The 19,983-nt window shown below is 35.6% G+C and overlaps 2 protein-coding genes across 10 annotated transcripts in view; one reads left to right on the top strand and one right to left on the bottom strand.

The window, feature by feature from the left end:
• Nucleotides 1–19,983, top strand: part of ANKS1B (ankyrin repeat and sterile alpha motif domain containing 1B) — a 755,486-nt gene that overhangs the window by 139,645 nt on the left and 595,858 nt on the right. For all 9 annotated transcript variants that reach the window (XM_004675770.2, XM_012720251.1, XM_012720253.1 and 6 more), the window contains exon 9: nucleotides 13,120–13,263. In XM_004675770.2, coding sequence (XP_004675827.1) covers nucleotides 13,120–13,263 — 144 coding nt within the window. The remainder of the gene's footprint in view (nucleotides 1–13,119; nucleotides 13,264–19,983) is intronic.
• Nucleotides 17,978–19,342, bottom strand: FAM71C (family with sequence similarity 71, member C). Its single transcript, XM_012735064.1, has 2 exons — nucleotides 18,728–19,342; nucleotides 17,978–18,091 (listed from the first exon to the last, which is right to left on the bottom strand). The coding sequence occupies exons 1-2, from the start codon at nucleotides 19,340–19,342 to the stop codon at nucleotides 17,978–17,980; spliced, it is 729 nt and encodes a 242-aa protein (XP_012590518.1).

Below are 19,983 nucleotides of genomic sequence, written 5' to 3' on the forward strand. Positions count from 1 at the left end.
CCTGCTACCTTGCTAAACTGGTGGATGGTTTTGATTAGTCAGTGACCTCTTTCTTTTATCATGTATTTAAAGTTCCTTTGTGTCTTTTCATGACTTTGCACTGAATTTCTTTTTAGCACTGAATAATATTCCATTGTATGGATGTACCACAGTTTATCTATTAGCCTATTGAAATATATCTTGATTGTTTCCTAGTTTCAACAATTATAAATAAAGCTGCCATAAATGTGTGTGGGCTTTTGTTAAACGTGATTTAAATTCATTTGGGTGAATGACAGTAAGTATAATTGCTGAGTTAAATGGTAAAACTGCACCTTTGTCAGAAATGTTCCAACTGGCTAATTTGCATTCCCTCCAGCAATGAATGAAAGTCTTATTGTTCCTGTATCTTTGCTGGCATTTGATATGGTCAATGTTCCAGATTTTGGTCATTCAAATAGATGCATAGTGAATTTCATTATTTTAATTTGCAACACTCCAGTGATGTAAGTTATTAGCATCTTTTCATGGGCTTACTTGCAATCTATATAACTTTGGTGAAGTTATCTTTTCACATTTTTTTTCTCAATTTTTTTCAAAAATTGAGTTATTTTTCTTTTTTTTAACTTAATTTATCTTTATTGAAGTAACATTACATTGTCACAAATTTCAGGTGTGCATCATTAAAAATCAACATGTGTATATACTATGTTTACTACTCAATTTGTTTTCTTAGTTGGTTTTAAGAATTCTTTGTATATTTTGCATAACAGTCCATCAGTATTTTGTAGAGATGTTTTGCCAGTGTGTGGCTTGTCTTCATGTTTTGAAGACTGCCTTTCCTAGAATGGAAATTTAAAATTTTAATGAAGTCCAATTTACTAGCGTTTTCTCTAGGGATTATGCTCTTAGTGTTAATTCTAAATAGCATCCTGAGCCCAACGTCATTTAGAGATTTGACTCATAAGAGATTTCTGGTTTTCTGTTTAGTTTTTATTTTGTTTTTAATTGAAGTAACATTGACTTAAAACACGATCTGTGGATTGTAGATAAAGGTTCACATCTCTTTAGATTATGTTACCACACCATCCCATCATCAAGCCACCCATAGATCTCCACCATAGTCCATGGGGTGCCCCCCTCATTCATGCCCTATCACCTCCCTCTTTCCCCTCCGTCCTGCTAGTCTTAATTTTGCAGTCATATTTTTAGGGTTTAAAAATAGGGTTTGCTTTCATCTGACCCATTGATTTGTTCCTCTGTATTTTACAGATGGGTGAAACTACGCAGTATTTGTCTTTTTACTTCTGGCTTTTTTTTTTAAAGCATTTTAATGGTTTTTTTTTTTAAGATTTATTTATTTATGCATACAGAACTGGGTACAGGCCAGAGGTGTAGTGGGTTGAGAGGATTCACTAGAGACAGAGTGGGGAGCAGAACAGGTGGACTGATGAAGTACACTTTTGTACTTAGGGCAGGTCAGGAGAGGTCTGCCTTGCCATGTGGATCACCTACGGGGTGGGGATCAAACTCATGCTGAAGTAGCTTTAGCTTCTCAGTGCTGTGCTTTAACCCGCTTGCCACCATGGAGGGCTGGCTTTTTTTTTTTTTAATTTTTATTATATAATGCCCTTCAATTCCATCTATGTGATTGTGAATGGCAAGAGTAATGTTAGAAAATTTGATGGAAAATTTAAGCCCACATATCCAAAAAGCTCAATAAACCATAAGCAGAGAAAATTTAACTAGAGCTACATGAAAGTATATTAAAATAAAATAACTGAGACGCCAATGATGAAAAGAAAAATCCTAAAACAACTAGAGGGTAGAAAAAGATACCTTATTCACAAGGATCTAAAGATAAGAATGAAAATAGACTTCTTGTCACAAACTATGTGAGCCAGAAGTGATGAAATACCATCTTTAAAGCACTGAAAGTAAAGCCTGTCAACTAAGTGTTCTATTCTTAGTGAAAATATCTTTTGGAAATGAAAGTGAAGGAAAAACTTCAGAAAAACAGTCTCAGAGAACTCACTGTGAAAACACCGCTAACCATAGGAAAAATTAGAGAAAGTTCTTTCGGCAAATGATATAAAGTGGAAATTTCGATCCACCAAAAGTTAAAAGCTCCAGTAGGACAATAGATGGAGAAATGTTAATTAAAATTATCTCCTTTTCAATCTTCTTACAGTATGATTTTCTGTTTAAAGCAAAGATAATAACAATGTATTGCATAGTTTATAATGTATGTACAAGTAAAACATGTTAATCCTTTTTTTCTTTTTGGTAAATAAGCTGCTTTGTTTTTTTTCTCTAGAAAGTGGTAAAAATGTAATTTTTCCTTACAGCCAACGTTTTCAGCTTTAGAATTTAAAATTTCATTAGATTTTCTTTAAATATGTATCGTTTATAATAATCCTTGTCAGGAACAAATAATCTCTTTCAATTTGAATATCACTTTAGATCAGAGGTTCTTTCTTCTATGATTTCTTTGATTTTTACATAACTTAATCCCATATTCAGAAACTTAACAAATGCTTAATTTGTATTTGATGTCTGTTTAGGGTTCTTATTTCTTTTCTTTCTTTTTAAAAAGATTTATTTATTTGTGCATACAGAACTGGGTTATAGGCCATAGGTGCAGGGGTGGTGAGAGGATTCACCAGAGACAGAGTGGGTAACAGAACAGGCAGATTGATGAAGTACACTACTGAGGGGAGCAGCGGGCGGGTCAGGAGAGGTCTGCGGTGCCAGGTGCATCACCTCTAGGGCAGGTGGGGATTGAACTCCTGAGGAAGTGGCTTTAGCTTCTTAGTACTGTGCTTTAACCTGCTGTGCACCAGGGAGGATCCTCTTATTTCTTTTTTATTTTATGTTTTATCCATGTGATTTTCTAAAACACAAAATCACCTTTAATATTTTTTGATTTTTCATTTTACTAGACTGAATTTTAAAAATCAGTCCCCTTTATTGTAGTTTATTTCTGGAGACTTTTGCCATATTATAATTTTATATCCCTAGGAAGAACAGTCAGAATTTACCCCAGAGTGCTTTTAGTGGAATTTGGTTTACAAAGCAAAATCTCTCTCCTTTTTTTTTCTCCTGCAATTAGGGATAGCTTCAGTTCCTCTCCAGTGACAAATAACATCTAGTCTCTTCCAACAAACAGGTGTAGTTTCTCCTTTCCAGCACAGAGATTTCTATTTCCATCATGGTGACAATAGTTTCAGGGAGTGGGAAGCTTGACCAGTAACTGTCAGGCCAAACTATATTTTTTGTTAGGATTTGAGGTTTCCAGCCTCCAGAGCAGAGTTCAGTTCTCTTTTGAGGTCGAGAAGCCCACCAGGGACTTAGCAAGATGAAGGAATATAGTCTGGACATGGGCTGTGTTTTTTTTTACAGAATTATACTTTTGTGCTCTCCATTAGAGTTTCGGGTTTTATTTCTGGTAAAGTACATCTCAAATAACTAAACATGTCAACATGGAACATGTCAAATTTCATCCTTTTTGTAATATTGCTCTTTTGTCAGTAGGGTTGTATTAAAATTGCATTATTGATACTTTAATCAATACTATATAGTTAATTATATTACATATAATTAATATAATAAGGGGGACAGACACACACCTCTTCAGATGTATTTTATTGTTATCACTCCTAGCACAAAAGTCCTAGTACAGTCGTTTTAGTGGGTAACTTTTAAAAGAACGTTTTTCCTTTGGTGTACTATTAAAAAATGGAGGATTTATTCAGAGTAACATAAGCAGCTGGAGACTTGACTGGGTCATTTTGGTCCCCAGTAGGAGTTAACGGCAATTCAACAATGTTCTCAGCGGCCGACTTAATTTTACTTCAAAGTTCTAGCAGTTTCAGAAGAGAATCTAATTATAAGATACTTTATGGAAAACATTTGGAAATTGTCTCCTACTGGTGCAGTTTTAAATATAGTAATCACATTCCTTCACTTCCCTGCCCCCAAAGTCTCCGCCAGATTATGTATCATTTAGGCTATATTATTTGGTACTTGTTGAGAAGGCTTAAAGAGGGTAACCGATACTGCCTTTACGGTCTTATTCTTATCAATTTTGTGGGTGTAGGACTCTTATCATCACACTTTCATCAAGCAGAGCATGGAGACAGGGATATAGAGATAGACTAAAACTAGAAATAAGATATAGGTCAAGACAGATATAGGAAAGGAACAGTTTTTGAACAAAGCGTCATCAGGAAACAACTAAAAAACTTGTTCCCATTAGTGCACTGATGTTCCTAATTCCATCTAATTTAGGTCTATTAGGCTTCCACTTTCACATCTAAACTGTTAGGAAAGTTTTATGTGTGTGCCCAATTTGTGATGTCAAATAACCATCAATTTAAAGAGAGATTTTCTAGAACGAAGCTTGACCTCTTTCATGTTTTTCTAGTGAAGCTAGGGAATCAAATACAGTTTTCTGTCCTTTGAAAAATGTTGTACCTTAAATAATATATCCCATGGTGTGAAAAGCTCCAGTTCTTCTGACTACTTTCCAGGATTCATCACTATTCATTGCTTTCTGCTTTAGTGCATATTTGGAATTTTCTTACTAAAAGGAAATCACATTCTGGATTATGTGAGGAGAAAGATGCCAGAGAGTAATCCATACAGGCAAAGCTTACCATAAAGGATTATTAAAATATGGAGAAGAGTAACTATGAAGATATAGAATATAATGCACAGAATACTCAAGGAAGGAGTAGGGTACATCAGGAGGGAACTTGGTCAGTATCCCCTCTTGTGACGTCATTGGGAAGATGGAATTGCAACCCACTATTTCACCAACATTACAGGGATATTTGAAGTTGGGGTGGCCCTTCTGAGTTGTCCTAGAGTAGAAGATGGTGGCTCACTTCTTTGCCAGTTAAGTACAGGTTACCCTACAAAGAGGCTTTGCCTTTAGGCAATGACAAGACAGCTCTCCCTAGTGCTGTAATCCAGTCTGCTGTCAGTACTTCTGCTTGGTCACAGTTGTGTGTACTTGAAAGGTATTTTCTGGCCCTCCCTGGTGGCACAGCAGGTTAAAGCACAGCACCATGAAGCTTACCAGAGCCGCTGCAGCATGAGTTCGATCCCTGGCCACGAAGGTGAGCCACGTGGTGTGGCAGACCTCTCCTGACTTGCCCGCTGCTCCCCTCAACAGTGTACATCTGTCTGTTCTGCTCCCTTCTCTGCCTCTGGTGAATCTTCTCACCACTCCTGTACCTCTGGCCTGTAACTCAGTTCTGTATGTCCCAATAAATAAATCTAAAAAAAAAAAAAAGGTGTTTTCAGATGATGGAAATACATAGCTGAGGAGCTGAAAAATTCCTTTTCTCTAGATGTTCTCTCTTTTCTGCTCAGTTTCATGTTATCTTTAAAAAGATACCAAAGAACTGCTCTCTTCCTCTTTTTTGTTATATAAAATTAATTCCAGAAATTAACTTATATTCTGGAAAATATTTCCTTTCTCTAACACTGCAGCATGTTTCACTATTAGGATGATTAAAGGTGGAGCACTAGGGAATGAATCAACAGTGCCATCTGGTCCATCAGAAGTTACTGATGTCTTTGATTGTCCTGCACGTCTCCCACATTATTAGCCCAAACAGGTGACTTATCCAGCTTGGATTTAATACCTCAGTGAGACAGGATGATTCCAATTAAGACGTTTGAGCTTGGGTCTTGGAGATTTCATTACATGCTGGCAGATGGTGAGAATGTTACACAGGCTGAAGGATATTGTCATGTTTTTGAACTTGTACTGGTACACTGGAAGGCCCTATCCTACTTTAAAAATATATTTACCTCAAGGAATATTTAAAATACTCAGTATTGTTGGTCTGATTAGTTAAGGGTAAAAGTTGTGGTGGAAGACAAAACATAAGTTTTGATTTCCCTCTCTAACTGTAAATTAGTGAAATGATTCAGTCAGAAACCATTTGTCAGGTGTTGTTATAAATGCAAAAATATAAAAAGCATATTAAATTCAGCATTCACATACCTACTTGGTGCTACCTTCTACTCTAGATACTAGGAATGCAAATAGAAGTAAGATATAGACCTTCATGTTTCTAGCAATACTCCCCCTCCCCCCCAAAGGATTCTATTTTAGATGCCACTGTTTGACCTTGAGGAGAGATTAACCTTGAAGGTTTGCTTCTGGAGCTTTCATCCAAACCCTCTGCTTCTGCCCAGTCTCTATACCTTCATGTGCTCTGTGACAGACAAAGTTGGTGATGATTTTAGGATTAGAAAATAACCCAGGTTGAAACTTATCCTAAGCATAAGACAGTTATAAGCCAAGATATAAACTCACAGATCTGGAAAAGCTATTAAGACACACAGCCTTTAAAAACCCAACAAACAATTTAACTGATCTGTGGCAGAAAACAGATTAATCTGATTTATGTTAACACACTCACACACACACTCTCTCACACACACACAACCAATGGCAAAAATACCTTCTGTGGAAGCTTATATTGCACTGTTGTATTTATATTAAAGGAAACCTCATTTTTTTTAAAAATCAGAATCACACACAGAGTATTTACAAATATTTAAAAAGTCTTAAAACATTTTGACTAATGTTTGCCTCCAAAGTAGTGATTTGACCGAATTGTCATCTAGGTTTCTATTTGTTTATATATATATCTATCACCTTAAAATACAAACTTCATTCTGTGGATTAGAATGATTTGTCTTTGTGCATACATTTTGAGAAATGTATATTATATCTATCCTTTAAGATGCTTTGAGATTTATTTATTAATATTTGTAAAACTCCAGAATATCCGGTAGTTTATATGTTCTGGTTGTTGAGGGATTATTTAGATATACGGTAGTTACAACTCACTTATTTAAAAAGAAACTCAGGGATCAGAAGGAGGGAGGGAGGATTGTGGGGGACTGTGGTGATGATGTAAGGGTGAAGTGGGGAGGGAAGTAAGCATTGTTTTAAAATGAACAATAATGTAAATAGATAAATAAAGTAAGAAAAAATTAAAAAATAAAAAGTAATTTGTTCTTTTCTAGCAAAATTTCATTTTTCATAATTCTTTATATAAATGGATACCTTTGTTCTGAAGTTATATAAGGAAAAGTGTTTTGTTACAATCCAAAATGCTACACAAGAATGACAGATTTGGCCATTTTAGTTCTTGTTAGTTTTTCACATCTTTTTTAACTTACTAGATTTCTCTCCATGGATTTTGTCTGCTATTATTAAGAGTATTTTGATCCTGCAGTTGAATTTACAGACACTATCATGTCTCATCTTTTTGTTTTTTTTTTTTTTAAATGGGTTTGATATTTTATTCTTATTTTCTGTGGTTTTATGTTGTTCATGGACCCAAGCTTACTCTATTAGTTTTATTATTTCTATTCTCCATTGAGATGATAAAGAAATACTCTCCTTCATCTTTGTAGTAAATATTTATCTTATTTTTTTAAATAAAGGACTATTACTTATTGTGTAATTTCCTATAACCCATGATTTGAGCCATGGAAATTACCCAAAAGTACCAAATCATTAGTCTGAACCATCTGTCCCACATCTCTTAGCAGTGCTGTGTCCTCAGCCTACCCTTGACTATATTCATATTAACAGACTGCAAAATCCTCAATTTCTAGTCCCATTTTATTTATTCTACTTTGATTTAGTGTGGCTATGACCTCGAGTTAATCAGTTTTCTGCTGATCTAACAGACTTAATATCTAATTTATATTCATTTACTTTTCAATGTAAAATGCTTCAGTTTTAAGTTTTGTTAGTTTATAGCTTAGCTAATATATATTTCAATCACATTCTTTGCTTTTCCACAATTTTAATTTAATGTAACTAGACATTTGAATCCCTTGAAAATATACTATAATAATAATAATAATAATAATAAAAATCACATATATAGTAGAAATATATATACATAAAAATTAAGTATATTATTGTAAAATAATTGTATATAACATACAGATGAAAATGGCAAGTAATATCATATTGTCTTAAAAATAAGAAAACACTGCCATTTGCAAAAGATAATTTTAATATTTTGATTGTTGTTTTTTCTCATATTTTTTCTGATCAAAATTACCTTTTACTAGGGCTTGGATATTAATAGAAATTACAGAATACCTACTATATGGAGACATACACGTTTTCACTGAAAGGACCTGCCCCTTGTCTTGTTACCGTAGTGCAGTGGTTATTTCATTCACCTCACACACATGTCCCTTCATTTAAGGATACTTCACGTCGCCCAAGGTTATAAGTTAATCATGTGGCCATGCCTTCAGTGGCTATAAAGGTCAGGAAATGTGGTCTTTATTGAAAGCAGGCATGTACCCAGCATAAAATTAGGACTCCATTACTATAGAGAGAGAGCAAAGCATAAAGGGTCAGAGGAGTGGTAAACTAAGATTGCTAAAGTCTGTGAGAGAACCGGAATGGGCTCAGGAAAGGTACTAGGTAAGAGCAGTTTTGGTGTATTGAAGGTAAAGGGCCCAGTGTTTTTAAGGATTATGCACAAAGGGAAGGAAGAATGGCAGGGGTATTAGGATAAAACTGCCAAGGCATGAGAGACAGATGATAGGACCTAGTCAGACAACTTGAATTATCAAGAGCATCACTTTCTACACTTGATAAAAGAAATAACCCCTATCCTTCTTTATTGGGCAACTTTGTAACTGAAATTTATTTTCTCTACTTTAAAGCACCATTTTATATAATAATTCATAATTAGATTTCTATATCACAACTATAACACTCTGCTATGTTATATATAGTTATACACATATAATTGTATTTTTGTTGTAATTGTATATGATTGTGACAATAATATATATATAAATATATTTATCTCACTATGTTTTGTATTATATAGTTATATATCTATCATCCATCTGTCTGCATATTTATTTAATCTGATAAGGAAATGACATTTCTACCATGTTAAACTGATGTTATTCTTCTAGAAGTATTTTTCTTTGAGCACAAATATGTCTCCCCAAGGCATTTATAAACAATAATATTTGTTGTTTGCAACAAGGCGGAACTAGTTCAGTCTTTCATCTACACAGTCGCTCCATATTAAACAACAAAGGGGATAGGATTGATTTTCCATTCTATAGAAAAACATTATGACAACTAGAACTTTAGGAAAACAGATGTCCATTAAAGGCTTAAACGGCATTCGTAAAGGGAACCAAGTATGTTCATATGGTTTCTTTTCTATAATGAAATTGAAGATTATATTTAGTTTGATAAATTTGTACCCAAGCATCTTAAATTGTAAAGCACTGAAATGGAAAATTATTTCACAGAACTAACTTATATACTGTCTTTAGGGGGCAGTACTAAACCACTAATAAAATTTGTTGTTTGTGCTAATGCTGCTGTAATGGTTAATACAAAACTAAAATACCAAAGAGATTTGTGATGCAATTATACACATCCCTTTATATTATTAAGTTGTATAGGTATCCAAATGAAATGGATACTTTGAAATTCATTTAATAATTCATTCAATAAATAATCATTAAATTTCATTATACAATGCCACACATTGTAAGTGACACAAAAGGGGATTAAAATGAATGTTTGGTTCAAATAACTTATAATTCACTAGGCTAAGGAAGCTGCATTGTGTGTGTGTATATGATGTGTGTGCAGATACATGCAACTTTTTCAGAGAAAATATAATAAAATTAGTAATATTATTATTTGGTGAGTCACTGTCAAACAATTTTATCCTGTGTGTCCCTAACAGGTAGGGATTATTATTATACTTAATTTGCAGGTAAAGAAACTAAGGAATAATAAGAGTGTGTGATTTACTCAATCACAGCTTGGAAGTGGCAGAGCCAGGACCTAAAAATATACCTACGTGATGTTAAGTCACTAGCTTTTTTGCCACTATCTCATCTGTCAATAACAAGGTATATGTGAAATATCATAACATAAAAACTCATCAAAGAGCTGTAGACTTGCAGAATAGAGCAATATTATTCGTAAGAAATCTGCAAAGTTTTAGCTAAGAAGTAAAAGATGAAGAGTATTTTGAGGAACCTGTGCAACTTTTAAGAATACTAGCTTCAAAAATACTTACACTAGTCAATATTTGTTCAAGTGTCGGTCATCTTATATGCATCGTTTCATTTAAAACTCAGGAAGTATGTTCTACTGTATTATTTTCCCAGTGCATAGATAAGGCAAATGAGACTGGCAGTGATCAGATCTGATAAAAATCACAGCAATAAGTGGGCTCATGAGTAAGAGACAGAATTTGAATTCATGACTAATCTTAGGGCTGAACTCTTTTTTTTTTTTTAAGATTTATTTATTTATACATAAACCTTGAGTAAACCTCACTCATGCAAAGAGGTGGGGACAGAAAGAACAGAAAATACTATCCACCCAGTCGTAGAAGTCAAACCCCTTAGTGCCTTTATACATACAGAACTGGGGTACAGGCCAGAGACAGAGTAGGGAGCAGAACAGGGCTACTGATGAAGTACACTGCTGAGGGGAGCAGTGGACCGGCCGGGAGAGGTCTGCCCCTCCATGTGGTCACCTCTGGGACATGCAGGGATCGAACTCATGCTGAAGTGGCTTCAGTTTCTCAGTGCTGTGCTTAACCCGCTGCGCCACCAGGGAGGGCCAGGGCCGAACTCTTAACCATTAAAATATGCCCAATGGAGAAGATGGAAGATAGGGAGAAAAGTCATGATTATTCAAGGGCAAACAATTTAACTTGTCCAGGCTGAGTATAAAGAATGAGAAAAAGGGCTGAAATTTTTAACATAGAACTTCAAAGCCAGATTAAGGAATGCACGTATTGTGTAATCAGGAATACTTGATAAATACTGGGTCAAATAACTATTAACAAAAATAGAGAATTACTGATTAATTGATGAAATTTTGGTTATTCTTAGTCACTCAGTTCATAGTTCCTTGCCATATCAACATGGTTAAACCATCCTGAACTAGTGGAGAGATGCTAATCAATCATTCTATTTATTTTTGTAGACAGAAGTTGATCAAACGTATATCAAAGATGATCTTGTTAAATTAAGTTTTTAAATATCCCGAGAGCCTTTTCATTGAGATGATTTGCAGGATAAAAATCCATGTGATAATTACCGGGATATAATAATATCCTGTTTTGATATGTATATTTATGAAGATATGGACTGTTACCTACCAAATTACCAAAAATTTCGCTATCATAAATAGCAAAAAGCTCTTAGTTATACATAACGTAGTAGATATATTAACACATATGCTTCTGATTTACACTTAAGTATACGAGCTTGTTTGTTGAATATACCACTTTTTATAGGTTACTGTACTGGAAAAGAGGGCACAAAACACTGTTAGGGGGATAACCGAGTAAATTAGACAGTCTGGGTTCAAATATGTTTTCTGCCATCTACTGATTCCATGACCTTGGATTTTACTGACTTCTCTGTGCTTTTGTACTTATATTAAAGTGTTATTATGTACTCAAAAGATGGAATAGAGTGCTCAAAAGATCGAGCCCATTAATATTGTATTTTATAGATGGCAACTGATTGAGGGACTCAGTTTACAATTTTTCATTTATTAAAAATTGATAAAGAACAATTGAAGATGTGAATGTAAAAATAGTCTAAAAAACTCTTGTATTATATTTTCATAGGCAACATTATTGGGGGTAGATGCTATTTATAATATGTAAAATGTATTTGTAACTTCCATGATGATGATCTTAGTACTATGATGAACACTACATTTGGAAGACAGGCAAAACATCTTTTAAAAATTCAGTCTATCGAACATTTAGCAGGTTCTTTTTCTTCAGCTGTGGCACAGTTTGTGGTATTATATTTTTGACAGCCTCTCCCATTTCTACATGAATCTCTTAACTTGATCCCCTAGTTCTTTTTCATCTTTTTTTTAATCCCTGGGAAATTCTTGTTTTTGTTTTTTTTTTTTTCATTTTACCATTGAATTTTATGTGTTTGTTTTTATAGCATTCTGTTCTTGTTTCAGGGATGCAATTTCTCTGAGGAAATTTTTTGCAGCTATTTTCTTTATATTTATTTTGGCTTCAAAAGATATCCTTTAAGTATGTGGTGATCCTTGGATTCTTGTTTATATTTAGAATATTAGGAACTGCTTATGTGGGTGGTGCTTGATGTGTGGCTTTCATAGTTGGGGTTAAGGCATAAGTACTGTTAGGGACTTGGGAATTTTTTTTTTACTTAGATCAAATTCTGCAGAGAGGAATACATTCTGATCACCTATATGATGAATATAAAATTAGCGACCTTATTTTTTTTTCTTTTTTTAAGATTGATTTATTTATTCATATAGAACTGGGGTACAGGCCAGAGATGCAGAGGGTGAGAGGATTCACCAGAGACAGAGCGGGGAGCAGAACAGGCAGAGTGAGGAAGTACACTGCTGAGGGGAGCAGCGGGCGGGTCAGGAGAGGTCTGCTTAAGTTTCTTAGTGCAGTGCTTTAACCCGCTGCGCCACCAGGGAGGGCCCTAGCTGCCTTCTTTTCTAAGGGGAATGTTGAAGTCCTTGAGATAGTTGGAAATCTTGGTTTATCATAATTCACTTAATTCCTTCATTCTTTAAGAGGTAGCCTCTGCTCACTGTTTGTGCATTCTTAGACTTTGTAATCCCTTTACTTTATCCTCAGCAGAAAGCCTCAATTTCATGCAGTTTATTATTTCAAATAGGCGGCAACCTCTTTGGTATCATTGTGAAAAAATGAGTTTCTGTCTTTTTAGAAATTCCTACTTCAATGAAGTATTTTCATTCTATTCATTTGGATTGCCCTTTAAACTCACATTCTGAATAAATCATTATCTTACTCCTTTGTTGCTATTCAGATATGTTCTTGGGTCATTCTTATCACTTTGTATTTTTACCAGTCTCAGTCAGTTGTTTCACTTTTAACTGGAATTATATATATTTATAGTTTGCTTAGTCACATGAAATGGTCACATACCTAAGGCTAGAATTAAGCTGACTTAGGCTTGCTAATAGATACCACCAGTAATTTATGTAATTTCGTTTATATTAAGATATCAAAAGAACATTAATATGTTGGTATAATATAAATTTAATTTCAGAGAACTTCATCTACAATAAATTTGTCACCAGGAGAAGTGGAAGAAGATGATGATGATGAAAACACTTGTGGGCCCTCAGGACTCTGGGAAGCATTGACTCCTTGTAATGGATGCAGGAACCTTGGCTTCCCTATTCTTGCACAGGTAAAAGTTTGGTTTTCTTAAGGTACAAGAAACATTAGAATAATGCCTATGTTTTAAAGTAAATATTCAGTTCTCCCTCTCCAAAAATCCACTAGTATCTTGTTCATATTATACTTTTTCTTCAGTTAAAGTTCAATAAAATGGGTATGTAATTTGCTGTACGTAATATGCAAGCACATAATTTATGCCAGAAAAATTGAGGTGCTTATGAGATTTTAACATGTGTGCTCTAGAGAGATTTCATTTTCTAAAAGACTTGTTTATTTATGCATACAGAGGTGTAGCAGGTGAGAAGGCTTCACCTGAGACAGAGTGAGGAACATAAGAGGCAGATGTACTGAAATACACTGCTGAGGGGAGCAAGTGGAAGGGTCAGGAGAGGTCTGCTGAGCCATGTGGGTCATCTTCCTGGCCAGGATCAAAGTTTTGCCTCAGCAGATGCGATAGCTTCATAGTGCTGCTCTTTAACCGGTTGCACCACCAGGGAGGGCCCTAGAGAGATTTCATTGTAAAGGATGCAATTCTGAAATTAAATTGCATTTTCTATTAAAATAGTAAAAATCGGCCCTCCCTGGTGGCGCAGCGGGTTAAAGCACAGCACTGAGAATCTAAAGCTGCTTCCGCATGAGTTCGATTCCCGCCTGCCCCGGAGGTGGCCACATGGCGTGGCAGACCTCTTCTGACCCGCCCGCTGCTCCCCTCAGCAGTGTACTTCATCGATCTGCCTGTTCTGTTCCCCACTCTGTCTCTGGTGAAGCCTCTCACCACCCCTGAGTCTCTGGCCTGTACCCCAGTTCTGTATGCACAAATAAATAAATCTTTAAAAAAAATAGTAAAAATCATTTACAAGAAACATCTTAGGGATCTTTAAAAACATAGTCAATGATCATTTTTCTTTGCACAGTGGAACATTATAGAATAATGTATACCAGTGAGGATAATGCAGTGGCATGTAAAAGTAAGAACAAAACACTGGAACATTGATTCCAAGTCTGAACCCATTTGATTGTCTGTTAAGTCAATTTTGATTCGGTTCTATTATCTTCAAATTCCTGTTGTGTGTTTTGAACCGTGAGTCCTCAATGGATTTCAGAAATGAGTGATATAAGCCAAACAGTTATGAAATTTGAAGTTACAATAAAATATTTTGATACAAAAAATGGTAGAAACAATACTCAACGGAAAGCAGTTCACAGTAATTGAACAGAATAGTGTGAAATAATTCACTGTGATTACTATAGAGTAGCATTATAACCAAAGATAGTATTTTCTGATTTCCAACAAATGTGAAATGATTGTGTCTCAGAAACCATCATGATTTTCAAATACGTGTATCATCATTTGATTGTAGCCACTCAAATTGCAATATTTATTGTGGAAAGCTAAGCCAGACAACCAAATTGACATACAGTACTTAATCTGTCCACCTAAATATGAACTATTTATTCATAGAACTTTAAAATACTTTATGATAATTCTGTAATTGTTATCAAAATATGCTGAACTGTGAATTTCATAAAGCTACGCTCTATTGCTCAGTATATGGCTAATGCCAGCATAGTTCCTGATATATTATCAGAATCAGTAATAGTTGAATGAAAATGAACAAATGTGAATATTCTAAGGTTTCATCACTTCAGTTAAATTTTTTACTTACAGTATTTACTTGTAAGGGTAAATGAGAAAGGAACTTAACATAAGTTTTATTTGAGCATTCTATCATCTGCTTAATAGTTTACCTAATTCAATATTTTGCCTATTTTTTTCCATTCAATTAAGTATCTTTCTAGTTTGTATTTTAAAGTGGAAATCTTAGGCAGTGTTAGGGCTCTTTTAATAGATAAATCATTCCAATCAAAAAGTCATTAATAATATGTGGCTGTATTTCCCCATCACCTTATATTTATTTTATTTTATTAGGCATGATAATGGGCATGACTAGACCTGATTTGGTTTACCATATTTTAGTATTAGCTATTTTACTATTAATATTGAATATTTTCCTGTGAAGATTGTTAATATTTTAGTATTTACATTACCTCAAAAAAAGCTGTCTACAGCATTGTTTTTTAAAAAAAATTTTGATTATGTAGATTTTTTTGCTATCAGATGCATTAATCTTCTCAGTCATATTTTTTTTGTGTAATTCTTCTCATCAACAATTTCTTGTAACACATTTCAAATATAACTCTAGTGTTTCCTGTCATTTTGCAGTGGATGAGAATTTCCAGTCCTTTCTTAAATATTTTATTCTATTTGGTTTAGGTTTTCTTTTAAAATCTCTGATTTCCCAGTTTTAAAAACCACATTTCATAAAATATAAAGCAGGAACAACTATTGTTTAAAGTTATTAAATGATATGACTGCCTGGTTTTTAAAAAATATTTTTTTCTGTATTATTATTTTATAAGTATTCTCATTGGGGTTTCAGTTGTTAAAGCATTCAACCTGGAGAATTGTTACTGCATTGAACCTATACATTTATAAGAGTAGAACTTTTATCTAATCTTCTTATCTAATCTTACTAATGTTCTCACTTTGTTGATGAATACTCCCTTAATATTTATATATAAATATATAAGAAAATTGATTCATGTGCAATTGCACAAAACTATAGAAATACATTTGTATTTTATAACCCTATTAATGTGCAATGGTTCTTTCCTTAGTATAAGACATTTGTTATGATGCCTCCAGATTCATATTGAATGTAAATTTACCCTACAGTTGGAAACATTTTAAGAAAACATGTATTTTTGAAGCCTTTTTTTTAAGGAGAACATTAAAAATCATTAAGCCAAAGCACTGTATCTAGAACTGCATAAAAAACTATCTTACAGTTTGGCATGGGAACCTGTGGAATTAGTAGCATAGTAAAGCATTATCCAACTAAATGTATTTATTTTACTTATATAATCCTTAATTTGTAACATGTGTAATGATGTTTAGTTTCAGAAACATGAGGATTATGGAATTGGACTTATTTTGAAACCAGATTACCTGTACATTTTGGTTCAGGATTATAAAACTATGTAATCAAACTGTGATCAAACTGTTTTTTTTTTAATTTTATAGAAGATGTTTTTGCTGTATTTTTAAAAAAGATTTATTTATTTATGCATACAGAACTGGGGTACAGGCCAGAGGTGCAAGGGTGTTGAAAGGATTCACTAGAGATAGCGTGGGAAGTAGAACAGTCAGTTCAATGAAGCACACTGCTGAGGGGAGCCGCGAGTGGGTCAGGAGACATCTGCTACGCCATGTGGTCACCACCCTGGGCAGGGATCGAACTCACGCTAAAGTGGCTTTAGATTCTTAGTGCTGTGCTTTAACCCTCTGTGCCACCAGGGAGGGCCCAAACAGTGTTTTTACTTGCAAAATTACAGCATAGGCTGATCCCTGTGGCTCTTACCCTCTCAGATTACCTAATTTTCAATTTTTGCCAAAATTTTGGGATTGATCCAATATTTAGATCTTATGTATGTTTTCTGTAGTAACCTTTCCTTTGTGCCTATATTTTTGATATTTCTATAAGAAACAAATCCTTTGAAATTCATAACAATGTAGAACAATATAATATCAAGACATTAAAATTAAGGTTTAATATAATCTCAAAGCAAGAAATAGGAGGTAATGAAGACTAATGAGGCTGGGGAAATGAAGCCTTTTCTAGAAAGTGTAAGTAGTGCAAATTTGTTCAACACTCCTGACAAAAATCACTATTCCTATTTACAGAATGCCTAGTATTTGCGAGATACTTCGCATGCTAATCTGTAATTCTCAAAGTAACCATTCAACTAAGGAAAGAGGTAGCTTACCAAAGGTCAGAGTTAATGGGTGGCAGTGCTACATTTCAAATCTGAATTTCCAAAAGCTATGATATAATGTGATGTTGCTTTCCTGGTATCATTTATATTACTCCTCCACTTATCGATTGCTTCTGTCTATGATTATATATTGTGAAAGTTTTGGGAGCATATTCTTTGGCAAATAACTGTGTACCATAAATGGATGAGAATCTTAGAGCATAATCTTCGAACATTTTATTCTTTCATTTGTTCAGTTAGTTACAAAAATCAATTTAAAGGAAAGTTAGAGATAGCTCAGAGCCTGATTATAAATTCATTTTATTGCTACCCTTTCCTGTTAATAGAATATGTGTTACTAGAGCAGACAACTGAGTTGAATTGTATAATGCAGATGATATGCTTTCCTCCACAGACTTAGAAGAGATATCACCTCTGTAGCATGTGGGCTTTGAGGCCGAAGCTCTTTTCTACAGTCATTCCTGCTGGGTGGGGCCCCTCTGGCTTCTATCCTTGTTTGGTCAGCCTTCACTCTGTAAGGCTGAGATAAGGTGGTCTCAATACTGAACCTTGACTGCTTCTGCAGCTACTGTATTCATGCCACCTGCTGGAGAGAAGCCAGTAGCTTTTACTAGACATGCGCTCTGCAGACAAGGGCTGCCCCCTTGCTAACAGCATTAGGACACATTGAAAGCATCCACTCTGGCCACGCTGGCTCTGCTTCTTTCTGAGTCTGTGAAGACTGCTCCTGATTGTTCTGTTTTAGAGTCTGTAACTTGCTTGCTGTTACATCCATGGCCCTTGTGCTGATGCTTATTGTTCCGCTTCCTCCTGCTACCACCCCTGCCATTTTATCAGGCTTTGTGACTGCAGAAATATGTGACCTTGTTTGGGGAGAAATGTAGAATTCATTCCTCCATATTGTAACTGAAGTGGTTGCTGTCAACTATTTCAGGGTTCATATGAAGGCTCCTGATGCTGAATTCATCTTGATCCCCTTGATAGAAGTGAATAGTATCTGCCTAGGGGCAAGGCAAAGAAAGTTAGACCAGAAAAGTCACCTCCCTTCTATTCTATAACTATACAGAAAAGAGTTTATAAGAACTCTGAAATCTCAGGTCCAACCTCCCATTTGATGCAAGGATGCCTTAGTATTACCACAATGATGCCTGTGGGCATTCCAAGTTTTCCTGAGCAGTTCCAGTGCCAGCAGGAGCATTGTAGTTCACAGTGAATAAACACACACCTTTTAAATACACCTGTGAGTATTTCTGCTGGCCAAGTCACATGCACTATAATATTTTGATAATTGCTAACATTGTTCACATGCACTCTTGTCTCTTCCACTGATGTATACAGTTAATAGTAAATGACATCATGAACCAGGGCTAGCAAAGTATATGTTCAAGGACTGATTGGTTAGCATTTTGCAGCTGGCATTATAATTTGGATATGAATTGAAGAGTTGCTGACAGCTGAGGAACCTCTAAAATAAAGCCTTGGGGGACTTTTAGATAAGCACTAAGAACCTCCCCAGTGTGGCCTCCAAACGGAGACTTATTTAACTCTGAGCCCTTTTTCATATGTATGCATTTTCCAGGTGAGCCTCAGAACTAAAGCCTCTGCAGATGCAGAAAAGCAAATCTCCCAAGACTTACCATCAGTCTCTTATTGTCTTCCTCAAACCCAGGTATGTCCAGTTTGTTCCCGGCTGGGACGGCCTGGGTACCACTGTAAGCCTCCACTGGGGGTTTCAGCAAATAAACGAGGTTTTCCCAATGAATGAAAAGATCTCTTGTATCTGCAGGGGGACACAGCTGGAGGTAGAAAGAGCGGCCAGTGACAAGCTTCAGGCGGAGCTGTTGTTTGGTGCTATTATGGATGGATATCTTTACAAGCTTCAAGGGAAACAGTCTGGTTAGCTCTAAGATCTGTGTAGGCTTGTTACTTCTTTCCTGGGTGGCAGTGTTGGATCTGTGGTAGTCATCAGAGAGTGTGGCAGGTCGGGCCAGCAGCATGATGTCAGGTAGTGTGAGGTGGGGGCTGGTACGCACGATGCCTACAGTCACCCTTCGGGCCCGGCTGTGCACATCAATCACTTCTCCTCTTTTGCTGATCTGTATAAAGTCACTCTCAAACATCGGTGCATACTTGAATATAGTATACTCCCCCTTGTACAGCTGCTGCTGCAGTTTCCCCATGCAGGTGTTAAACATGCCCGTGGCAGGGCTGCTTTGGGCAGTGTAATACGGTAAATCAGGTGGGTAGCTCATGGCTGTATTTTATAGAGAGCTCCTGGGACTCTCTATGCCCTTCTTACCAAACCTTGCAGGATGTCTTGGTCTTTCTAACAGGTGGAGTAGTGGTGGTCTTCTGCAGGTGTTTGCACTGAGTTGCTGAGGACAGAGCGGGATGTTGATTAGGACTGTCCTGTGCCAGAGACAGGATTTAATTCTTAATCTCAATTGCCTATCATAGTCTCGCTGCTCCTCTTCTCCAGAAACCAAAGTTTCCATCTAGACCTAAACCACTTTGTGGGGCTGCTTTTGTCCTGTCCTGCCCATTGTGGTCTGTCCCCAGGACACACCCTTTGTCTCGGTTGCCCAGGAGCTCCTCCTTAGAACTGGAACTCTGTCTCCTCAGTATCCCCCCACTCTCTCCCCATTCCATGTTGAGCTGGGGCTGAGCCCAGACCCTGTTCCCAGCACCTATAAGACTTTGAATACATCTGGCAAATAGCTTTCAGAAAAGGTTAGGCAAAGATTCCACTAGATATAATTTAAAAAGATACCTATTCTTTCTTCCAGTTTTCTAACTGTAGGTAATATATTTTAAAGAGAGAATCAGATGAGTTGGTAAACAGGTTAGCATAGGATATTTATCACTGTTTACTGAGTCTTTAGTTTGTTCTATC

This window comes from Condylura cristata, unplaced genomic scaffold (assembly GCF_000260355.1).
Source record: "Condylura cristata isolate star-nosed mole 26May11 unplaced genomic scaffold, ConCri1.0 scaffold00004, whole genome shotgun sequence".
Lineage (NCBI taxonomy): Eukaryota > Metazoa > Chordata > Mammalia > Eulipotyphla > Talpidae > Condylura > Condylura cristata.

Bases quoted from the DNA above. Each gene is read 5' to 3' on its own strand.
- FAM71C (XM_012735064.1), bottom strand. From the start codon at position 19,342: ATGAGCTACCCACCTGATTTACCGTATTACACTGCCCAAAGCAGCCCT. The intron at 18,092-18,727 runs GTAAGTCTTGGG...CCTTGCCCCTAG, and splicing joins AAGACAATAAGAGACTGATG to GCAGATACTATTCACTTCTA.